The 23,758-nt window shown below is 48.3% G+C and overlaps 1 protein-coding gene and 1 long non-coding RNA gene across 2 annotated transcripts in view; both read right to left on the reverse strand.

Moving 5' to 3' along the window:
* The window catches only part of LOC309523338, an 892,159-nt gene that overhangs the window by 40,970 nt on the left and 827,431 nt on the right, over positions 1 to 23,758 (reverse strand). The window lies entirely within an intron of this gene.
* On the reverse strand, positions 1,600 to 15,082 carry LOC309523260 (rab9 effector protein with kelch motifs-like; the record flags this gene model as incomplete). Its single annotated transcript, XM_082207044.1, has 4 exons — positions 1,600 to 1,825; positions 13,414 to 13,580; positions 14,495 to 14,648; positions 14,935 to 15,082. 4 exons carry the CDS (start codon positions 15,080 to 15,082, stop codon positions 1,614 to 1,616), a joined length of 681 nt encoding a protein of 226 aa, XP_082063170.1. The 3' UTR covers positions 1,600 to 1,613.

Consider the following 23,758-nt stretch of genomic DNA (forward strand, 5'->3'; position numbering starts at 1 on the left):
GCCGTCTCAACGATTGTTTCATTGCCCTCATATCCGTGGAAAACCACAGGGCTGTCCGGGCTCCATGCAATCGGAGAGGGCGCTTCGGAGCCAAACAGTCAATAGCCCTGGTTAACTCCGCATTCCAGCGGGCCACCAGGGAATCAGCTGAAAGGCCATCAACATGGGATAAAGCATCCCCTACCACTCTCTGGAAACCATTTGGATCCATTAAGTGGCGGGGGTGGACCATCCGAATTGGTCCCACCTCCCTGCAGAGGGGATGGGTCGCAGAGAAGTCCAGTTGCACCAGGAAGTGATCTGACCATGGCACTTCTTTCGTTTCGCTTTTACTTAGATCACCAACATCCATAGAGGTAAACACCAGGTCCAAGGCATGTCCATGGCTATGGGTTGGGCCAGACTTATTCAGGGACAGCCCCATGGAGGCCATGCTTTCCACGAAGTCCCGAGCAGCCCCTTGTAAGGTCGTGTTGGCATGGATGTTAAAATCCCCTAGGACAACCAAGCTAGGTGTCTCCAGGAGAACATCCGCCACGACCTGAAGCGGCTCGAGCAGGGAATCCTTGGTGCAGCAGGGAGGTCGGTACACCAAAAGGAATCCTGTACTGCCCCTATTGCCCAACTTCCAGAACATGCACTCAGAAAACTGGGTCTTCCCAACAGGAAGCAAACTAATGACTTCCTAAAAATCACTGCAACCCCCCCTCCCCGCCCACATGACCTGGGTTGCTGTGCGTAAGAGAAACCTGGTGGACAAGCAGCGGCAAGGACAGGCCCATCTGCTTCATCCAACCAAGTCTCTGTTACACATGCCAGGTCAAGTCCTCCATCCATGATCGCGTCATGGATGGCAGTGGTCTTATGAATCAATGACCTGGCATTACACAGCAGCACCTTCAGGTCATGTGGGTATCCCTTGCTGATTCCAGTATCCATCCGGTCAGGACCAGACCCGGAAGCAGGAATAGTCCTCAGACAACGACTAAACCTGCCCCCTCTGTAATGACATGGTCTAGTCTTAGCGTAATGCAATGAAACCACTTGGCCAATAACCTGTTTTAATTACAATCTGCTGCCCATTGTTGGCAAAAGCTGTGTGCCCTTAGGAGTTAATGGTACTTTCCTATCTGTACTGAACTGTTTCAGTGCAGTAAATCTGTTATATGGGAAATTGTCCAATCCTGAACCCTCCAGCACTAATTGTTATTAGCTTCATCTAACACATCCTGATTCATCCCATTGTTGGCAGGAGAGCACCATTTGGGGTTCAGTACCTGTAGAAACTACACATTTCATTTTCTGAGGGTCTTATTTTACTTCCATGGTACTACGAAGCAGTCAACCACCCAAATTTGATTTAAGGAAATGATTACATTAAAGGAGGTCAACTCACTGGTATTTTATTAAACACTTCCCTTCCTTTCCCAGCCATTGGACACACTGAAACTTTAAAGAGGCAGAAATATGCACACACACTTCATTTGTAGTCCTCCGGCACAAAATGTGGATTGTCTTGCATTACATGGAGGGTGGCAGATATAGATTATTAAACAGCTACATTTAGTTAAAACATTTTACTTAAGAAGAGTTACAGTACTGTCTTTGTAGATTTACCCTTTAATATCCATTCCACCAAACACTAAGCATAAGTGTTCATCTGGGCAGCCTTGAGATAGATTGTCTCCATTAGAGCCTCCAGCTCCTTCCTTCCCGTTGCTGTCCTCATTGGAAGACACTTTCCACGGAACAACACACATAGACTGGTCCAGACGAGCAGAAGGCACAGGAGTTTTAAACTCCAGCTTTGTCCAATGTCCCCTTTCTGCAGTTAAAAAACCAAACAGAAAACTATGCAAAAAAGGGGGGGTTGCAGCAGCTTCTTTTCAGTTAAAACCACTATTTGTCAATCTTGGAAAATTAGACCTGAAGCTTCTACAGGGAGTGGAAATATTGGGGATCTCTTTTCCCTCTTAACATTTTAAGTGACATACATGGGAACAGTGACTGCTGACAGCTTGTATGGTTTTAAAAGCAGCAAAGATAGATTCATGGAGGATATAGCAAACCAGTTGTTGGGAATCAAAAAGGGGAGACTGCAGTTTCGCACAATTCCTGCTTGCAGGCTCCTGACTGAGAACAGTATGTGGGACTATTTAGACCAGAAGGGTTCTTGTGGGTGTTGTGGAACACTGAAACACTGAGCGGCTCTTGGGCACCTTTTAAACTATTCCCATCTAGACCAGGAGTAAGAAACTCGTGGCCTGCCAGATGCTGTTGGATTCCTAACTTCCAACAGCTCCAACCAGCATGGCCAAGGGTGGGGATTCAGCAACATATTGCAGAGCCACAAGTTCAGATGGGTTGGGTAAAAATAACAAATTACCGTAAATTTTGCTCCAAAACACGCACTTTTTTGCTCCTAGAAAGTAAGGGAAAATGCCTGTGCGTGTTATGGAGCAAATGCACTCGACTGGATCCATGGCTGCCGTCAGTCAAGCAAAGCGGGAGCCGCTTGCAGGGCTTTGCACGGCTCTAGCTTTGCTTGCTTTACAGCCAGGAGGAGGAGGAGGAGCCGAGGAGGGAGGGAGGGAAGGAGAGCCATGGCAGCAAAGCGGGCAGCAGCCGCTTACACGCGAGGAGGGACAGACGGGAGCCATAGGGAGCCGGAAAAGCGCCGCTTAGCCAGCAACAGCTGCTGCAGCCTCAGCTGGCAACGCTCCCTAAACGGAGCAATGAGGCTGCAGAGGGACGGCAGGGCACAGGAGGGCTCTGAGCCACGAGCGCAGTGAAAACCAGTAAAAAGGTTTTTTAAAAGGCTGATGGGGACAGGAGGGCACGGGATGAGGGAGAGGGGGAAATTACGATTCTCCCAGCATCTCAGCTAATCCGCTGAGCAGGACTTGGGGTGCAGGGGACTCACCATTAGCTGCGTAAAGCAGCAAAGAGGGAGAGAAGGAGCAAAGTGGGAGAGGAAAGGAGCTGCTTACACTGCTGTAAGTGGCTGCTGTCCGGTTGGCTCCTTTAAAGCAACAGTGCTCTTTCCCTCCCCCCTCCCCTCTCAGCGCGCCGAAAAGCTCCTTTTCCACACACCCCACTCGAGCTCCTTCTCCCCTTAAATCCCTCTCCTGCATCATTAGCCACATCCTTCTCTACACACCCCACGCGTGTTCCTTCTCCCCTTAAATCCCACTCCTGCTTCATTAGCCACATCCTTCTCTACACACCCCACGCGTGTTCCTTCTCCCCTTAAATCCCACTCCTGCTTCATTAGCCACATCCTTCTCTACACACCCCACGCGTGCTCCTTCTCCCCTTAAATCCCTCTCCTGCATCATTAGCCACATCCTTCTCTACACACCCCACGCGTGTTCCTTCTCCCCTTAAATCCCACTCCTGCTTCATTAGCCACATCCTTCTCTACACACCCCACGCGTGTTCCTTCTCCCCTTAAATCCCACCCCTGCTTCATTAGCCACATCCTTCTCTACACACCCCACGCGTGTTCCTTCTCCCCTTAAATGCTTTTCCTTCCCTCCCCACTTAAAACGTGGTTACAAAGCACGGATCCACATGGATCCTCAGGATTTTTGCACTGGGTTACCCCACGTTCACCATCAGATCACATAGCATATCCATGGCTACAGCCTGCACCAAAAAACACACACGCACCCACTGTTTCATGGGGCTGCAATGGTGCAAAAACGTGGTTACAAAGCATGGATCCACATGGATCCTCAGGATTTTTGCATTGGGCTACCCCAAACTCACCGCCAGATCACGTCTGTGGCCACAGCATGAACCACAAAAATCATACATCCACTGTTTCATTTAGAATATTTTTTTCTTGCTTTCCTCCTATAAAAACTATGTGCGTGTTATGGTCAGGTGTGTGTTATAGAGCGAAAAATACGGTACGTACTATTATTCCTGACCTAGCCCACTGCTGCCTAATACTGACTGAAAGCAGCTCCTCAAGGTTTCTGCTAGTGAGAGAGGAGAGAGAGAATACCCTTACGATACGATAATCTTTATTGTCATTGTCTCATACAGGTTAAAGAAATTGGAGTTCTTGTTGGAAATGCACTGAAAAAGATATACCAAGAACTCTGGCCACAACTTTCAATTTGAGGAATAATTCCTACTCAAGAGTTGAAATGAAAAACGTATATATACTGCTAAGAATAACAGTTTGAAGCTAGTAGTAAATTTAAATATAACATGTAAGTACGATGGTTTTAAAGTAATGGTAAGTTTAGATACAACGTTTAAGTACAGAAATAATGTAGTTTCAAATATGCAGTTGTCAGGGGTTCAGGAGCAGAGGCAAGGGCAAGGGAGGAAACAGAGAGCGAGGGGGAGGAGGCAGAAGAAAGGATGAGTGATGACAACGACCCGAGATCTCCGAGTCTTTCCAGTGAATCGGAAGATTCACAGAAAGGAGCACCAGTGGCCAGGGCAAGGGGGGAGCCTAGGGGGACACCCCAGGAGGAAAGGGCCAGAGGGAGCTCAGAGGGGAGCAGTTGGAAATCGGGACCAGCGTCACCAACAGAGAGCAGGGGAGAGGAAGGGAGTCAGGTATCAAGCGCTGGCAGCTCACAACAGGAGGGAGGGCACGAGTCAGGAGTGGCCACACCTCCATCAGGGAGCGAAGAAACGGTCAGACGGAAAGTGGAAGGTTGGGCGCGCGCGCCAAGTTCAAATGCACAGGAAGGTGGCGCAGTAAGCAGCCCGGAAAGGGAGCCAGGTCCTAAAGCCCGGCGCAAGGAGACAGAAGGGTCCGGGGGGTCAGCGTCAGAAGAGTCCCGGAAGGAAGAGACCCCGGGGGGCAGAGGGACCCAGAGAAGAACAGTCAGGCGGAAAAGGTGGAGTAAGGCTAGGATATTAAGTTGGTGTACAGGAGGCGGGGACCCAGACAGAGCTTCGCCGATCTAACCATAAGACGTAGAGTTGCATGCAGCAGCTTGAGAATGGGAACTGTAACTCAATAAAGACTTTTACTAAATGATCGCTGGCTAGCGTGATCCTCTGTGAGCTAGGATCGGGGAGCAACTCTGACAGTAAGCTCCGTCTCCAAAATTGTGGGCATCTACGGCCTCACGGAGAGGAGAGAAAGCGGGTGCCTACTAGCGAGCTCACGAACGGCAGACAACATGACGGCTGAACAGCAGATAGCGGAACTCAGAGAAGCAGTGACACGACTGAATGCCGAGGCACTTGCATCCAGGAAGAGAGAGGAGGACGCAGCTGCCGCCTACAGGGATCTCCAGGTCAGGTTGGAAGTGCTTACAAAGCAAGGGGAACTGACACCCAGACGGGAGGGGATTGGGTTGGGAAGAAGAACAGGCGGTCTGGTCTCTCACTTCGATGGGAATCTGCAACAGTACCCCAACTTTAGAGCAGATGTAATGTGTGCACTGCAACTGCTGAACAAAGACTTTAGAGATGAGCAAGAGAAAGTGGGGTTCATCATGTCCCATTTGCATGGAGATGCTAAAGCATGGCTGCGCAATTTGTGGAGGGATAAGGATCCGGCGCTCCAAAATGCGGATGTCTTTATTAAAGCGATGGATGGGTGTTTTTTATCAAGCATTGACGTGGATCTTGCTCGGCAGCAGATACATGGACTGAAGCAAGGGAGGGCCAGCGTAAGGCAGTACCATGCCCGCTTTTTCGCTTTGGTCAGTGCCCTGGAATGGGACAGAGATTCGGCTCCTGTAAGAGACCTGTTTTGGGAGAGCTTGCACGGCTCGGTTAAAGATGAAATTGCGAGGGGGGAGAGACCCCGGACCACGCAGGAGATCGTTCAGAGGGCGCTGGCGGTGGGGGTGCGGCTGGAAGAACGTCCGTGGAGCAGGGACGAAGGGCGTGGAGGGCGCGAACCAGCCAGGGGCTCCTCCTTCCTTCCCAGAGAAGCAGCGCGTGCGCAATCCACGCCTCCGCCAGGAGGAGGAGCGGAACCTATGGAGGTTGGAGGTGCAAGGGCTCAGTCAGCAGCCAGAGCCCTAGCACCGGGAGCAGTGAAAGCGAAGCCTCCTAGAGGGAACAGGAAGTGTTATATCTGCGATGATCCACAGCATATGGCGAAAGAGTGTCCCCGGAGGCTCCACAAGCACACTGCAGCCTCAGCAATGGTAACTGCAGCAACGCACGAAGGAGAACCACAGCAGGGAAACGACGCAGTCTGGCTGGAGGAAGAGGCACTGGGGCCCAGCCAGACGTGTCAGTGATGCAGTCCCCAGAGATTTTACAGCCCATGGACCCCCTCCCGCCCAAGCCAGTAGTGAGGCTCACCGCATCGCTCCAGCTGCCCAATGGAATCACCATGGACGTGCCAATTACCATCGACTCAGGCAGCAATGCAGACTTTATAGGGCAGGACTTTGTCGACCGGCACGCCATACAGTTGCTGCCTGCCACGCTGCCCCTGCAGGTTGTCACGGTGGATGGCAGGGAGCTGCTAGGGGGGCAAGTAGTGAAGCAGACGCCACCAATGGTGATGCGACTTGGGAATCACAGGGAAATCATCAGCTTCAACGTCACTCAACTATCGGACACGCCCATTGTATTGGGCATGAGTTGGCTGGACAAGCACAGCCCGACGCTGGCTTGGTACCAGAGGCAGCTGACCTTCGGCTCTTCCTTTTGTGCTGAACACTGCATCGTGCCCCGGCAGGAGGGAGAGGAAGAGGAGTCACAGCTGCAGCTAGGCACGCTGCAAGCGGTTCCCCACAAGTACGCAGAATTTTTGGAGGTTTTCTGCGAGAAGGAGGCAGACAGGCTACCCCCCCACAGACCATATGACTGCACAATTGACCTGCTGCCGGGGGCGGCGCTGCCCAAAGGGAAGCTGTATTCCATGTCTGAGGACGAACTGCAGGAACTCAAAGAGTTCATAGATCATAATTTGGAGTGCGGTTTCATCCGAGAGTCCAAGGCAGCGGGGGGCAGTCCTGTATTCTTTGTTAAGAAGCGGGACACGCCCCAAAAAAGGCTGGTCGTGGACTATCGCATCTTAAACAGTGTGACCAAGCCATCGGACTTCCCCATGCCCCGAATCGACGACCTCCTCGCAAAGGTACGGAAGGGCAGCGTGTTCACCAAGTTGGACCTGCGAGGGGCGTACAACCTCATTTGCATGCGGGAAGGAGATGAGTGGAAGACAGCCATGTTCACGCCCCTGGGTACCTACGAATATAGAGTTGTGCCTTTTGGATTGCAAAATGGCTCCCACGTGTTTCAAGCGTTCATGCATCACGTGTTGGCGGGGCTCCTCTACAAGACGTGCGTCTGTTTCTTGGATGACATCCTGATCTTTTCGGAATCGCAGCAGGAGCATGACAGACACGTCAAGGAAGTGCTGAGCAGGCTACAGCAGCATAGGCTTTACGACAAGCTGGAGAAGTGCCAGTTCGACGTGACGGAGGTGGATTTCCTGGGCTACAAGTTGTCTGACAAGGGGCTCGCCATGGACAGCGCCAAGGTTCGAGCAGTGTTGGATTGGAAAAGCCCACGCAACCGGAAGGAGGTCCAACGGTTTGTCGGCTTCGCGAACTTCTATCGCAAGTTTATCAAAGGCTTTGCTATGCAGACGGCGGCCATCACGGACACGCTCAGCTCCAAGAAAAAGAAGTTCATCTGGACAGAGCAGGCGGAGCAGTCCTTTCAGGCACTCAAGCGGCTCTTCGCGTCGGAAGAGCAGCTGCTTCATGTCAACCCCAGCAGGCCGATGAGGGTGGAGACAGACGCCTCGGACAGAGCCGTGGGAGCAGTCCTGCTGCAGAAAGACCCGCAGGGGGCTTGGAGGCCGGGAGCGTTTTACTCCAGGAAGCTCAGCAAGTCCGAACAGAACTACACCATCTGGGACAGGGAGTTGCTGGCCATTCATGCAGCGTTCAAAGCGTGGAGGCACTTCCTGATCGGCGCCAAGCACACGGTGCAGGTCTGCACGGACCACAAGAATCTGGAGCACTGGCGCACGGCACAGTTCCTGAACCAGAGGCAGATACGTTGGGCTGAGTTCTTTGCGAACTTCGACTTCCGAATAGAGTATGTCCCAGGGGTCACCAACATCATGGCGGATGCTCTCTCCCGTAAGCCGCAGTATCTGGAGGAGGCAACGCCAGCGGCCGCCATGCACATCTTCGCACCTACAGTGTGGGCGTGCGCTGCGGCAACAGTTGACCTGGAGGCGGTGCGACGAGCGTTGCAGGATGACTCCTTCGCGCAAGCAAAGATGGCAGAGGTGCACAGGGGCACGGCAGCGACCGACGAGTTCCAGCTGCGAGATGGATTGCTCATCCGTAAAGGGGCCATCTACGTGCTGGGAGACGAACTTCGCGCCAAGGTACTGCAGTAGCTGCACGACGCGCCCACTGCCGGGCACTTTGGCAAGGAGAAGACGATGGAATTAGTCGCCAGAGACTTCTGGTGGCCCGGAATGAGAGGGGAAGTCGCGGTTTATTAAAAAATGATGGTTTATTCAAGCCAAGGGCTTGAATGAACATCAAGACTACAATTCTTTTCTTTAATAAGAAAGAATTCAATCGAAGAATGCGGAGAGGAAGGAGCTGGTGGGGGGGCACCCGGATATGAAACAGGGACCTCTTGATGTGCAGTCAAATGCTCTACCACTGAGCTATACCCCCTTATTGTTGTTGTTATCATTCTATTATTATTTATCTGTTATTTATTTATCTATTTATTGTTATTATTTATTATTATTGTTATTTATTAAAATCTAATCCAGTATTATTTGTTCAATCAATTACCACTGTAAGTAGAATTAATTACTGATACTATCAATTGTCTACCGTAACTGATGATGATATGAAATAATTATTCATTATAGGGGATTGATCGAAAAAAACGCTGCTCATGATCATCAATGAACGATCTAAATGCATTTAGGCAGTGTGGAATACCGTATTTTTCGCCCTATAAGACCCATAGGACGCACCTAGTTTTCAGGGGGGGAAATCAAGGAAAAAAATATGATTCCCCCCCCCCCCCGCAGCTCTGGGCGCTACTCCAAGACCTTCTCCCTGCTTTTGCGGGAGGTGCCGGAATTCCCCCACCTCCCGCAAAAGCCCACAGGAGCCCCACTTGACTCCTGCGGGCTTTTCGACCAGGAGGGAGAAGGGACTGAAAGGGCCAGTCAGTCCCTTCTCCCTCCTCGGGGAAAAGCCCCCAAGAGCAGCTCGCTCTTTAAAGGGTGCGCGGCTCCTGCAGGCTTTTCTAGGAGGTGGGGGAATTCCCCCCCTCGTAGAAAAGCCGGGGAGCCCCTTTAAAGAGCGCACGGCTTTTGCGGGAGGTGGGGGAATTCCCCCATCTCCCCCAAAAGCCAGCAGGAGGGAGAAGGGACTGATGCGGTCAGTCAGTCCCTTCTCCCTCCTCGGGGAAAAGCCCCCAAGAGCGGCGTGCTCTTTAAAGGGTGCACGGCTCCTGCAGGCTTTTCTAGGAGGTGGGGGAATTCCTCCCCTCGTAGAAATGCAAGCAGAAGCCGCGGAGCCCCTTTAAAGAGCGCGCGGCTTTTGCCTGCTTTTGCGGGAGGTGGGGGAATTTCCCCATCTCCCGCAAAAGCCCAAAGGAGGGTTGGAGAGTAGTGGCAAGGCGTCGCGCGCCTTCCCGCTGCCCCCCATCCTCTGGGGCTGGCGATGGGGGAAGCGCTGCTTTCCCCACCGCCAGCCTCATACCCGGGTTGGAGAGCAGCGGCAAGGCGTCGCGCGCCTTCCTGCTGCCCCCCATCCTCTGGGGCTGGCGATGGGGGAAGCGCTGCTTTCCCCACAGCCAGCCTCATACCCGGGTTGGAGAGCAGCGGCAAGGTGTCGCGCGCCTTCCTGCTGCCCCCCATCCTCTGGGGCTGGCGATGGGGGAAGCGCTGCTTTCCTCCACCGCCAGCCTCAAACAGCAGACTCTCCTGGCTTCAGCTGAAGCAACGCGAAGCCTCCGGAGCGCAGGCTTCGGAGGCTTCGTGTTGCTATCGCTGAAGCCAAGGAGTCTGCATTCGCCCCATAAGACGCACCCACATTTCCCCTTCATTTTTGGAGGGGAAAAAGTGCGTCTTATAGGGCGAAAAATACGGTATGTTTGGGGTTATTATCCCATCCATGTGGCACCCCCGATGAATTACGGCTATTGGCACCCATGCAGCCTGAGGTGTGAGTTGATTCTGTTGCAGAGCGCTTCCTCTTAGGCGCCATGGATAACATGCTAAAGCTACTGCCACAAACACGTGCCACCGCTTACAAGCAGTTGTACAGGGACGTGTTATTGATTCTGAAACAAATATACTAATTAACGATTGTTTTACTTATAATAAACAATGATTCTCAAGCATTCAGTTAAATGTTTAATTGTTTATCCCATTAGTATGTGCTTGCGTGTGTTATTTATTACTCTCTCTATATATATATTAATATTTATTATTATTATTTATTCCTTTTTTAATTTTTCTTAAAAAATAAGATGCTTCCTACTTCATATTATAATATCTCATTCAATCCCCTGCAATGCAGAATATACCGGGGTCCCATACGGGGATCAAACCAGCAACCTTAGCATTATCGGCCCCATGCTCTAACCAGTTCAGCTATCCAGGCTCTCTAGAATTGTGTGGGACCCCGAGGGTGATTTAGTCCAACCCCTTGCAAAGCAGGAATATATAATTGTTCCATACAGGGATCAAACCTGCAACCAGTGGCGTAGCGTGGGGGGTGCCAGGGGTGCCGGCCGCACCGGGCGCAACATTTTGGGGGGCGCGTTTGGCCGGCCCCCCTCGAGGAAGCGGGAACCTCTCCAAGGCGCAGCGCGCCGTCGGTGGAGGAAAAGAGCCGCGCAGCAGCAGCAGCAGCAGCAAAGCCGGGAGCTGCTTGCAGGGCTTTGCACGGCTCTAGCTTTGCTTGCTTTACAGCCAGGAGGAGGGGGTGGAGCTGAGGAGGAGGGAGGGAAGGAGAGCCATGCCAGCAAAGCGGGCAGCAGCTGCTTACACGCGAGGAGGGACAGACGGGAGCCATAGCGAGCCGGGAAAAGCGCTGCGTAGCCAGCAACAGCTGCTGCAGCCTCAGCTAGCAAAGGTCCGTGCGCTCTCTAAACGGAGCAATGAGGCTGCAGAGGGACGGCAGGGCACAGGAGGGCTCTGAGCCACGAGCGCAGTGAAAACCTGTAAAAAAGTTTTTTTTAAAGGCTGCTGGGGACAGGAGGGCACGGGATGAGGGAGAGGGGGAAATTACAATTCTCCCAGCGTCTCAGCTGATCCGCTGAGCAGGACTTGGGTTGCAGGGGATTCGCCATTAGCTGTGTAAAGCAGCAAAGAGGGAGAGAAGGAGCAAAGCGGGAGAGGAAAGGAGCTGCTTACACTGCTGTAAGTGGCTGCTGTCCGGTTGGCTCCTTTAAAGCAACAGTGCTCTTTCCCTCCCCCCTCCCCGCTCAGCTCTCCGAAAAGCTCCTTCTCCACCCACCCCATGCGAGCTCCTTTTCCCCTTATTAGCCACATCCTTCTCCACCCACCCCACGCGTGTTCCTTGTCCCCTTAGCAGTGGCGTAGCGTGGGGGGTGCAGGGGGGGCCGGGCGCAACATCTGGGGGTTAGGGTTAGGGGGCGCAAATCCACGGGTTAGGGGGCGCAAATTACTTGCCTTGCCCCGGGTGCTGACAACCCACGCTACGCCACTGCCTGCAACCTTGGTGTTATTGTCACCACGCTCTAACCAACTGAGGGTTCCGAAATATATGTAAATTATTTATTATTAATGAATTTTATTTTATTTTATTTATTTATTTTTTATGTTATTTGTTTATTTATATATTTATCTATGGATTTGTTTAATTAATTAATCAATTTAATCTTGGTATGTGACATCATTCCACTTATTTTCTTTTATTATTATTAATGTATATTTATCATTATTTATTTATTTATTATAATAATTTTCCAAAAAAATAAATAAATAAATTACATCCACTTATTTTATTTATTATTAGTAGTATTTTATTCTATTATTTATCTATTCATTTTTATTTATTTATTTATTTATTTATTTATTTATTTATTTATTTATTTATTTATTGTTGTTGTTGTATTATTTATTGTTATTGTTACAGGACGACAAAGAGAAATGAGGCCGGGGAGAGGCTGGCACTGCAGCATAAAGGCTGCTGGACACGCCCCCCCCCCATGGCACCTGGTTGGGCGGCCACGGGGGGGGGGGGCGTGAGTGCTAGCCAGGGGAGCTGGAGGCAGGGGGCAACGCCCCCTGCTAGGAGCGATGTTCGGGCTCCCGCCCACAACCACTCCCCTCTCTTTCAGGGAGGAGAGTCTTTACCATTACTTTAAAACCATCGTACTTACATGTTATATTTAAATTTACTACTAGCTTCAAACTGTTATTCTTAGCAGAATATATACGTTTTTCATTTCAACTCTTGAGTAGGAATTATTCCTCAAATTGAAAGTTGTGGCCAGAGTTCTTGGTATATCTTTTTCAGTGCATTGTCTCATACAGAACAACAAAATTGAAAAAATCTACATAAGACATTTAAAACCAACAAGCCAGCTATCCCAGCCTGGTTAACCCCCTAAAAACTCTGATACCCCATTTTTAAATACAATATACTCCCATAGAGACTCCTTACACTGCATTTGGATAGAAACTGTTTCTCAGGCGGCTAGTCCTAGTCTTTATAACCCTGTACCTTCTTCCAGAAGGCAGAAGCTGAAAGAGATCATTTCCGGGGTGTGCACTATCCTGCACTATCTCTGCAGCTTTCTTATGGCACCTGGAAGCATAGATTTGATCCAAGGTGGGAAGAATGCACCCAATTATTCTCTCTGCAGTCTTTACAACTCTGGACAGCATTCCTATCACCTGCTGCAAAATATCCTTTTAACTGGATAATATTTGGGATTAAACCTGGGACCTTTCTGCATGCAAAACACCTGCTCTTTCACTGAGCTATAGATGCTCTTGATAAACTTGAAGCTGCGTTATTCCATATCAATCTTTTTGCACACGTAGCCCAGTATCACCTGTTCCCTGATGCTCTTCCCTCTCCATCTTGTTAAAAACTGCAGACTCAAGGGACTGATCCTGGGACCTTTTTCATGCAACAGATGAGCTCTACCTCTGATCTACTACTCCCACTCCCTTTAGTATGTGGTGACAGTGTTTATAATCCTGGGGGGCGGGGGGAGTCACACTACATAATCAGAGGCCACATAAGCACTTTGTTTTGGATTACAGCTCCCATCAGCTTCAGCCACTACTTGCTTCAGATAAGTCAAGGTTGTGGGGAGGTTACATGGCTGGGGCTGCCATCTCAAAATTGCTGGCGATGGCACATACGCAAAGAGGATTCCCCAGTATAATGTTCCCAATGGAAGCTAACCAAAGACATCATCATAAGAAACACCCACTTATGTGATATTTACACATTGTGTCCAGTGCTCCTGTTGGGTCCATTCCACCAAATATATACAAATGGCCCTGAAACACAGCTGCTGAGTGGGCTGCCCGCCCTGCTGGTACAGATCCAGTAGCCAACAGGGTCTCCCACTTCATTTCAGCTGCAAGCACATTAAATCAATCCACATCAGTGCTCATCAGGTGCAAAGCTTAAGCAAACTGAGCTTGAAACACACATAACAGGGCTGCATGCACATTCAGTGATTCTACAACAGGAAAATGAATTTGGTAAAGAGTTTGGGACAGTTACGTCAAAGTTAAGATTCTAGCTGTAATGACAGCAAAGATTATTGGGGGGGTGGCTTAAACAGATGGGAAATGCCTGAAAAAGAGGAATCAAAGGAAGGCTGAATGGAATTTAGAATTTATTTTTCTCATTAATGTCTTCCTTTCCATAAAGGAACTTATGGCAGCATACATGGTTATCCTCCCCTTTCCTCCCTTGTATCCTCACAACACTGCACAGTAGGTTAGACTGAGAGATTGTGCCTAACCTAAGGTCACCCAGTGAGATCTGAGTGGGAATCTGATTCCTCGTCTTCCTGGATATTGTCAAACGCTACCCACTACCCCACACCACCTCCTAAGGCTGTACCACAATTCTGTAGTAACACAGCCTGCAGGTGGAAACTGTAAACAGGATCCTACAGTATTTCTCACATTCTTAACCTTTAAGGCTTTATAACATGGGTAGGCAAACTAAGGCCCAGTCGCCTTCTAAATTTGGCCGACAGACGGTCCGGGAATCAGCATGTTTTTACATGAGTGGAATGTGTGCTTTTATTTAAAATGCATCTCTGGGTTATCTGTGGGGCACAGGAATTAGTTCATTTTTAAAAAAATTCAAAATATAGTCTGCCCCCCCCCCACAAGGTCTGAGGGACAGTGGACCAGCCCCCTGCTGAAAAAAAATGCTGACCCCTGCTTTATAATGTGTAGCTTCTAAAAGCTAAAGTTTTATGGCTTTGGGTTTTTTTAAGGCAAGATGGGAAGATAAGAATCCCTTTCCACAAAGTTTGCACCACTGAGTACTTATTTGTATCAAAGCAGAAGAGATAATCAAAAAGGGTATCACCTGCCAATCCGCCATGTATGTAGAGCCTGTTCTCGACAGCCACCACGGCATGGCCATGTCGAGGAGCAGGAGGGTCGCCCCAAACTTCTGGCTGCAGCCATGTCAGAGTGGCTACAGGTGGCGAGAGAGAAATGTATTAAGATGAAGCAACAGCTACCTCAAGGTCCTTGCTCCCTGCTTCCCACACATAGGGTTGCATTTAGCTATGTTTTACCTAAGAGTAGACCCATTGCAATTAAAAGGCCTACATTAGTCATGTCTATCCATTTCGACGGTTTTTCTCTAAGTAGGGCTAACAGGATTCAACTCCTACTTTGCTCCATCTGCTGCCAGGCCCAGGGGAATCAGCTAAACATTTAGTTTGGGAAACATCTGCACAGGAGCAGAGGAAGCTTACCAGAGTCAAAGATGTGAAGCTGCTGGTCTTTGACTGGATCCACCCCTTTATCGCCTCCTCCAAATACATATAAATGGTCGAAAGGAGAGGAAAGATGGCGACGAAGTAAGACGCGCTTGCCGGAGCTCCCCTCCCTTTCCAAGTTCATGCTGTAAGTTACTCCGCTCCTATTTTTCTCTGGAAGTTGGCACGGTAATGTTTTGATGATAACGCCAGGAACTCACTCTGTGGAAGCTTGCAAAGGCAGCGCCATAAATCTCCTTAATGAGCTTCACTATCAACCTGATTAGCTGTAACTTGGGCAGCCACTGGCCGCGCTTCACTGGCCTTCCACCAGCTCTTGCTTAGATAACCGAGCTGCTCAAGGGGTTTAGCATGACGAATCTAAAACGTGGCCGTACCTCTTCGGTAGAAGACTGTTCCTTTAATGCCTCAGAACCTATGTCTAAGGTTTTGAAGCCTACTGGGCTGGATTCACCACCTAAGATCTTAGAGCCTTCTATCTCATCATTGGAGGAGTTTTTCTGCAATCTTGTGCCTCCATCAGCTGTTACTTCCAGGCAGTTAGATTGCCTACATAATCCTGCAATGACTCCAAACAACCTTTTAAACACCTCCAAGCAGGTAGATTGTCCATATGATCCCACAACGACTTCAAATACTCCCTTGCTAGGAGACAAATCGCTGTTGGATATGACCTCCAGCCCAGATGGCCTCTCTCCCTATCCTGATCCTCATCGTAAATCTTTATGTGATATAGTACGATCAGTGGAGCTGAGGACTTTGCAGAAATATTGCCTGCACTTGGCTGATGAAATAAAGGCGCTATCAGCTTCCATCAATATGTTAGAGGAAAAACTAAATGCCTTCACCAAAACCCCTGCTTCGATTTTGAATCCGCCATTAAATCATCAGGGTCCTGATAATCATGAGGCACAGAGCCTAAGTAGGGAGCAGCAGCTAGTAAACCTCCAACTCACTCCTAACAATATATAGAATCATAGAATCATAGAATCATAGAATCATAGAGTTGGAAGAGACCACAAGGGCCATCGAGTCCAACCCCCTGGAAGCAGGAAACACCATCAGAGCACTCCTGACATATGGTTGTCAAGCCTCTGCTTAAAGACCTCCAAAGAAGGAGACTCCACCACACTCCTTGGCAGCAAATTCCACTGTCGAACAGCTCTTACTGTCAGGAAGTTCTTCCTAATGTTTAGGTGGAATCTTCTTTCTTGTAGTTTGGATCCATTGCTCCGTGTCCGCTTCTCTGGAGCAGCAGAAAACAACCTTTCTCCCTCCTCTATGTGACATCCTTTTATATATTTGAACATGGCTATCATATCACCCCTTAACCTCCTCTTCTGCAGGCTAAACATGCCCAGCTCCCTTAGCCGTTCCTCATAAGGCATCGTTTCCAGGCCTTTGGCCATTTTGGTTGCCCTCCTTTGGACACGTTCCAGTTTGTCAGTGTCCTTCTTGAATTGTGGTGCCCAGAACTGGACACAGTACTCCAGGTGTGGTCTGACCAGAGCAGAATACAGTGGCACTATTACTTCCCTTGATCTAGATGCTATACTCCTATTGATGCAGCCCAGAATTGCATTGGCTTTTTTAGCTGCCGCATCACACTGTTGGCTCATGTCAAGTTTGTGGTCAACCAAGACTCCTAGATCCTTTACACATGTACTGCTCTCAAGCCAGGTGTCACCCATCTTGTATTTGTGCCTCTCATTTTTTTTGCCCAAGTGCAATACTTTACATTTCTCCCTGTTAAAATTCATCTTGTTTGTTTTTGCCCAGTTCTCTAATCTGTCAAGGTCGTTTTGAAGTGTGATCCTGTCCTCTGGGGTGTTAGCCACCCCTCCCAGTTTGGTGTCATCTGCAAATTTGATCAGGATGCCCTTGAGTCCATCATCCAAGTCGTTGATAAAGATGTTGAATAAGACCGGGCCCAAGACAGAACCCTGTGGCACCCCACTAGTCACTCTTCTCCAGGATGAAGAGGAACCATTGATGAGCACCCTTTGGGTTCGGTCAGTCAGCCAGTTACAAATCCACTGAGTGGTAGCATAGTCAAGACCGCATTTTACCAGCTTCTTTACAAGAATATCATGGGGCACCTTGTCAAATGCCTTGCTGAAATCAAGGTAGGCTACATCCACTGCGTTCCCTTCATCTACCAGGCTTGTAATTCTGTCAAAAAACGAGATCAGGTTAGTCTGACATGACTTATTTTTCAGAAATCCATGCTGACTATTGGTGATCACAGCATTCCTTTCTAGGTGCTCACAGACTGTTTGCTTAATGATCTGCTCCAGAATCTTCCCTGGTATTGATGTCAGACTGACTGGGCGGTAATTATTTGGGTCCTCTCTTTCCCCCCTTTTGAAAATAGGGACAACATTTGCCCTCCTCCAGTCTGCCGGGACTTCGCCTGTTCTCCAGGAATTCTCAAGGATGACTGCCAGTGGTTCTGAGATCACATCTGCCAGTTCTTTTAATACTCTTGGATGCAGTTCATCTGGCCCTGGAGACTTGAATACATCTAAACTAGCCAAATATTCTTGTACTATCTCCTTAGTTATTCTGGGCTGTGTTTCCTTTGCTGAATCATTTGCTCCAAATTCTTCAGGTCGGGCATTGTTTTCTTTATCGGAGAAGACTGAGGCAAAGAAGGCATTGAGGAGTTCAGCCCTTTCTGTGTCCCCTGTTTGCATTTCACCATCTTCTCCTCTGAGTGACCCCACTGTTTCTTTGTTCTTCCTTTTGCTACGAACATACCCATAAAAGCCTTTTTTGTTGCTTTTAACCTCTCTAGCAAGCCTGAGTTCATTCTGTGCTTTAGCTTTTCTGACTTTGTGTCTACACGTGTTGGCTATTTGTTTGAATTCCTCTTTGGTGGTTTCCCCCCTTTTCCATTTTTTGTACACATCCTTTTTTAATCTTAATTCAGTTAAAAGTTCTTTAGATAGCCACCCTGGCTTCTTTAGGCACCTTCCATGTTTCCGTCTCATTGGTATTGCCTGACGTTGTGCTTTTACTATCTCCCTCTTAACAAACTCCCAGCCATCATGAACTCCCTTTCCTTTTAGTATTGCTGTCCATGGGATCTCACCCAGCACTTCCCTAAGTTTTATGAAGTCGGCTTTCTTAAAGTCAAGAAATTGAGTCCTAGTATGCTTGGCTGCTCCTTTCCGCTGTATAGTAAACTTCAGAAGAGCATGATCACTCGCGCCTAATGATCCTTCCACATCTACCCCACTAACCAGGTCATCAACATTGGTTAGGACCAGATCTAAAATGGCTGTTCCTCTTGTTGCTTCTCCCACTTTCTGGACAATGAAGTTGTCTGCAAGGCCAGTGAGGAATCTGTTTGACCTTATGCTCTTGGCTGAGTTTGACGTCCAACAAATATCCGGGTAATTGAAGTCCCCCATTACTACTATCTCCCTTCCTTTTGCATGCTTGGCCATCTGTTCCAGGAAGGCATCATCTATGTCCTCCGTTTGTCTTGGGGATCTATAGTAAACTCCCACAATGAGGTCTCTGTTATTCTTCTCTCCCTTAATTTTGACCCAACCTTGCAAACAGCAGAGGAAACGATAGTAGTGATCAATATGCTTGAACATCGCTCACTCCTGCTTCCCCTATTATGCCTGGAGAAATCGCAAAGCTGCTGTGATCTCATTGCAAATGTTGACCAGGTCCTACTTGGCCCAGGGTGGTCTTCTATCATTAGAATGGCTGCCAGAGACTCCAAAATTTAAGCGCTTGCTGCTCAAGTTTGACTCGACCAGGCTTCCTGCACTTTTGAGCAAACTTCGAAATCGCCTCAACTGGTTTGGAATCTTTCCACAAAGATGCTTCTTTAACAACTGTAGGGGCGTTATTGGGAAAATCCCAAACTCAGCAAATTTGGTTAGCCGGTCTACAAGGAGGACTGAGGATTATGACCGGAATTTGCAGCAACGGACCCTTCCTATGAACCCCTCCCCACGATTTACTAGCCAACCATCCCACCGGCAAGAAGGGACTGCCTTAAGGGGTAGAGCTTTGACGGGTCCAGCTTTGGCCATTATAGATGCTTCTAAAGATTGGCAGACACAAGCCTATGTGGACCCCCCTGCAGCGATAACGATCTCCAATCCTCAAAATAGCTGCATTCCCTGTGCTGATACCATGACGATGCAAGAGACACTGGGAGATCCAGTAGCTCTTTGGACAAACACTGAGGCAGTGGCAAGGCTAAGCAAGCTACTGGAAGCTAACCGAAAAGGATGTCTTTCTTCTGTCTTACATAGTGCTTTCCCATCAACAAGCCTCGATCCTCAAGGCACGACTCTTGCAACTACAGAGCATACGGCAAACGACGAGTCTATGGACTTGTCGGTTAGTAACACCCCCTCGTACCAAGATTTTCTCTTACAGCGATCTATAAATTCGCTCCAGCCACTGGCTGCTCCTGTGACATGTGACAACTTGAATCTGAAATGCAAACAATCAAAAATCACTGCTTTTTTTCACCCTACTGCCCCTTCACGCAGTGTGCACCCCCATTTGGATTCTCAAGGATTAACCACGCAAGAGAATTCATGACTTGAGGGAAACACAAAGCGGCCTCTTACATTACTATCATGGAATGTGGCTGGTATTAAATCTAATCTGACAGATCCATCATTTGTTGCTTATATAAATGGCAGCCACATCCTTCTATTCCAAGAGTTATGGGCCTGTGAGGACTTCTATCTAACAGGTTACAAGGGCTGCCACGCAGAACTCGTTATCACATGGTAGACCGCAAGGAGGCTTGGCTACTTTTGTTTCCTTAGCCATAAATCTTCAGGCGGAAAAAATTGACATCCAGTCGTCACTCATGCTGATTATAAAGTTGCAAACAGCAGAGGAAACGATAGTAGTGATCAATATCTACTTATGTCCAATTTATAAGAGAAATTTGGTTGATCTGAGATGGCAGGAAATCCAAGTGACATTGGAAATGCTTTTTGATAAATACCCCGAAGCCACTTTTCTGTTGGCGGGAGATTTTAATGGACGCCTGTCACACACTGATCAAATCTTATTTTCTAAATTTAGCAAGTACCCGTCTTCACCTCTTATGACTACAGATCTTTTACCAAGGAAATTCAAAGATAACATAGCCACTTACGCAGGTTTCAAATGCAGGCAAACCTTGCTGGCCCTCAATTTCCTCCTGCTAAATGGGGCAGTCAGCTCAGACTACCCTGCCGAATTCACCTATTGGTCAGGTTCACGCGCATCCACTATTGATTTTGTATGGATATCTCCTGACCTTACCCCAAAAATATCCAGCTTTAAGGTGGCTTCAAGATTGGAGAGCGATCACTTCCCTCTAGAAATTTCCCTGACTGGCTGACGAACTTGATAGGCACGCCTTTGTGCACCTATCAAATGATCATCTGGAGATAAGACCTACAGCCCTTAAGTGGACCTCCAATTCGGCCCAGCAGTTGAACGAACTTCTCTGGTCTGATCAGCTCCAAATAAAAAGGGCTTCCCTTATGCAGGTGGGTGAGCCTCTACCAATGTATGACGATTTAGTAGAACTTCTAAAACCAACACTAGCTTGGCCCCCCACCAAGCATGGTAAACAGTTTTTCCACAAAAAATGGTTCGATGAGGAATGCAAAAACTTCAAGAATCATCTGTATAATGAATGGTTGGCATACAGAGCATCAAATGACCCCATGCCAAATAACCGTCTTCTCACCCTCAGGAGAAGTTATAAAGCCCTACTAAAAGAAAAGAAGCTCGAGGCAGAAAGAAACAATTGGAACAACCTTTTGATAGCTGCAGAGAATAGAAATCCAGCTTCTTTTTGGCAGTTAATTTCCAGATACCTGGGTAGGCCGCTTGCAAGAATAGAACCCCACATCTCAGCGGACACTTGGGAAAGATACTTCGCCGATCTGTATGCAGCTCATGATGCCTGCGGAGATACGGTGGAGCTGGAAGCACTGCCCGATTGGGACCCAGTTACATGCCCTGAAGTTGAAACTCTCATAGATCGATTTAAAGCAGGCAAGGCCCCTGGTGATGACCTTATATCCATCGATGCCATCAAAGCAAATAAAGATTGGTGGATCCCACTTTTAGTAGCACTTTACACGCACATAAACAAAACAGCAAAATTTCCCTCAAGCTGGAGCTCTGCGTTGATTGTATTAATACATAAGAAAGGCCCACGTACAGAGCCGAGCAACTTTAGGCCAATCAGCCTGCTAAATGTCATTGGGAAGATTTACTCGGGGTACCTGCTAAACAAACTATCGAAATGGATGGAGGACAACAATATCATTGCCGATGAACAGGCGGGGTTTCGCCCTGGAAGATCTACCATAGACCAAATATTAACCTTGAATCATCTGGCGGAAAAGTATGCCGGTAAAGCCCCAAAGGTTCTTCATGTGGCTTTCATTGACCTTAAGCAGGCATTTGATCGAATCTCTAGAAAGCAGCTATGGACAAAACTGGCTGCTACAAAGATCGATCGTCGTCTCCTTCATCTGATTATCAGCCTCCATACAAACATCTTTCTGAGAATCAGGCTAGACAATAAAGGCCTAGTCTCCAACCCTGTTAACACCACTAGAGGGGTAAGACAGGGTTGTCTATTGGCCCCAGCATTGTTTAATTTTTACATTAACTCACTGGTGACCCACATGGCCAATGATGCTTTCCACCCCCCCAAATTAGCAAGCCGATCTCTGAATGTTCTTCTGTATGTGGACGCCGCCGCACTTCTTGCCAGATCCCCTATTGGACTGAGGAGAATGTTGCAAGCTCTACATGAATACTGTGATCAGCATGAGCTCCAACCCAACTATGCTAAGACCAAGATCATGGTCTTCTCTGCCCGACCGAGACTCCATCGATGGTTGATGAACGGGATCCCCTTAGAGCAGGTTAACTGCTTTAAATATCTGGGACAAGTAATACGGTCAAATAGGTCTTTTCTGGCTCATAGAGAGCCAGTGTGGTGTAGTGGTTAAGAGCGGTAGTCACGTAATCTGGGTAACCGGGTTCGCGTCTCCACTCCTCCACATGCAGCTGCTGGGTGACCTTGGGCCAGTCACACTTCTGTGAAGTCTCTCAGCCCCACTCACCTCACAGAGTGTTTGTTGTGGGGGAGGAAGGGAAAGGAGATTGTTAGCCGCTTTGAGACTCCTGAAGGGGAGTGAAAGGCGGGATATCAAATCCAAACTCTTCTTCTTCTTCATAGAGACTATATAACAACCAACGCATCTAAAGCAGCCATCCAGATTAGATCCCTATATGCTAAGAATCAGGCTCAATCAGTGAAGATAGCCTTGAGACTCTTTCAAATGAAAGTCCTCCCCCTTCTTTTGGTGGGCATTTCTTTAGGCTCCCGTAGGGATTTTTTGAAACTGGATTCTATCCAAACGCGATTCCTTAGAGCCATCCTTAGGATTCCCCCCTCGGTAGCGGGTGCGGTTATGAGACTAGAGGTCGGCTGGCAAGCTCTACGGTATGTGGCCTTGAAGAGGAAGCTCTGGCTATGGCTCAAGCTTTGTTTTAAACCAGTGGGTATTGCCCCCTTGGTATTGAGGGACGATTTCCAATCATCGTGGGAAAGGGAGGTCACTAACGAGGTTCAATCCTGCGGATTGTCTCACCTTTACCTTGAGTCTATGACGTACAATCAAGCTAGAGCTGTGATCTCCCGGAGACTGAGTGACATTGCCAGACAAGAGGACATAGCCCAGGTAAAACCAGGGATGTTCCTAGGGGACCAGATTTATCGGATCTTACCAGCCCCCTACCTTGCAGAAATTCACTATGTGGAATACCGTAGACTTCTTACAGCGGCTAGATTAAATGTCCTTGACTCTGCGATATTGTGGGGAAGGTACAGGGGAGTACCATACGCCCAGAGAACCTGTCATTGTGCCATGGGTGTGGTTGAGTCCACTGAACACATTCTTTTGACTTGCCCTTCTTATGCAGAGCTTAGACAAAATTTTATAGACTCACTCCTATGTCAATCTAGCTTCCTACCCGGAGAAAACCAGGTTTTACACTTGCTGAATAACGTCACTAGAGCTATACCTTCCTTGGTGGCCAAATTTCTTTTTTTAGCTTTTAAGCGTCGCAAGACTATAATTGACTGTATTGATATGGGGCTATCTGTTTAGCCCATTTTAGTGTTGACTAAGTTCTAAAATTTTCCTGGAGTTTTTAACTGTGTACTGACAAATGTATTTTTTTTTTACTGACTGACGGTCAAATAAAATGATTGATTGATTGATATAAATGGTCCCCAATCACTGCTGAGGATGTATAATAAGTCCGAAGGGATGGTGGAGTGCTGATCACCTTAGGGCTCATCCAAGTTCCACCTTCTAACGTGGAAAACAAAAATATTTGTAAGCTACAATATTGAAAAATTGGGGATTGCACACAAGCACAGAAAATGGGGGTGGGTGCGAATTACACGTCACATGTGGAAGAAAGAAATGGAATTCCTAGTCCCCTTTGGTTACCAGGCGAGTGCTTAAATGCAAGGCTAATTTAGTGGTGTTGTTGTTTAGTCGTTTAGTCGTGTCCGACTCTTCGTGACCCCATGGACCAGAGCACGCCAGGCACTTCTGTCCTCCACTGCCTCCCGCAGTTTGATCAAACTCATGCTAGTAGCTTCAAGAACACCATCCAACCATCTCATTCTCTGTCGTCCCCTTCTCCTTGTGCCCTCCATCTTTCCCAACATCAGGGTCTTTTCCAGGGAGTCCTCTCTTCTCATGAGGTGGCCAAAGTATTGGAG

The sequence above is a fragment of the Podarcis vaucheri genome (genome assembly GCF_965113315.1).
Source record: "Podarcis vaucheri genome assembly, chromosome: W".
Lineage (NCBI taxonomy): Eukaryota > Metazoa > Chordata > Lepidosauria > Squamata > Lacertidae > Podarcis > Podarcis vaucheri.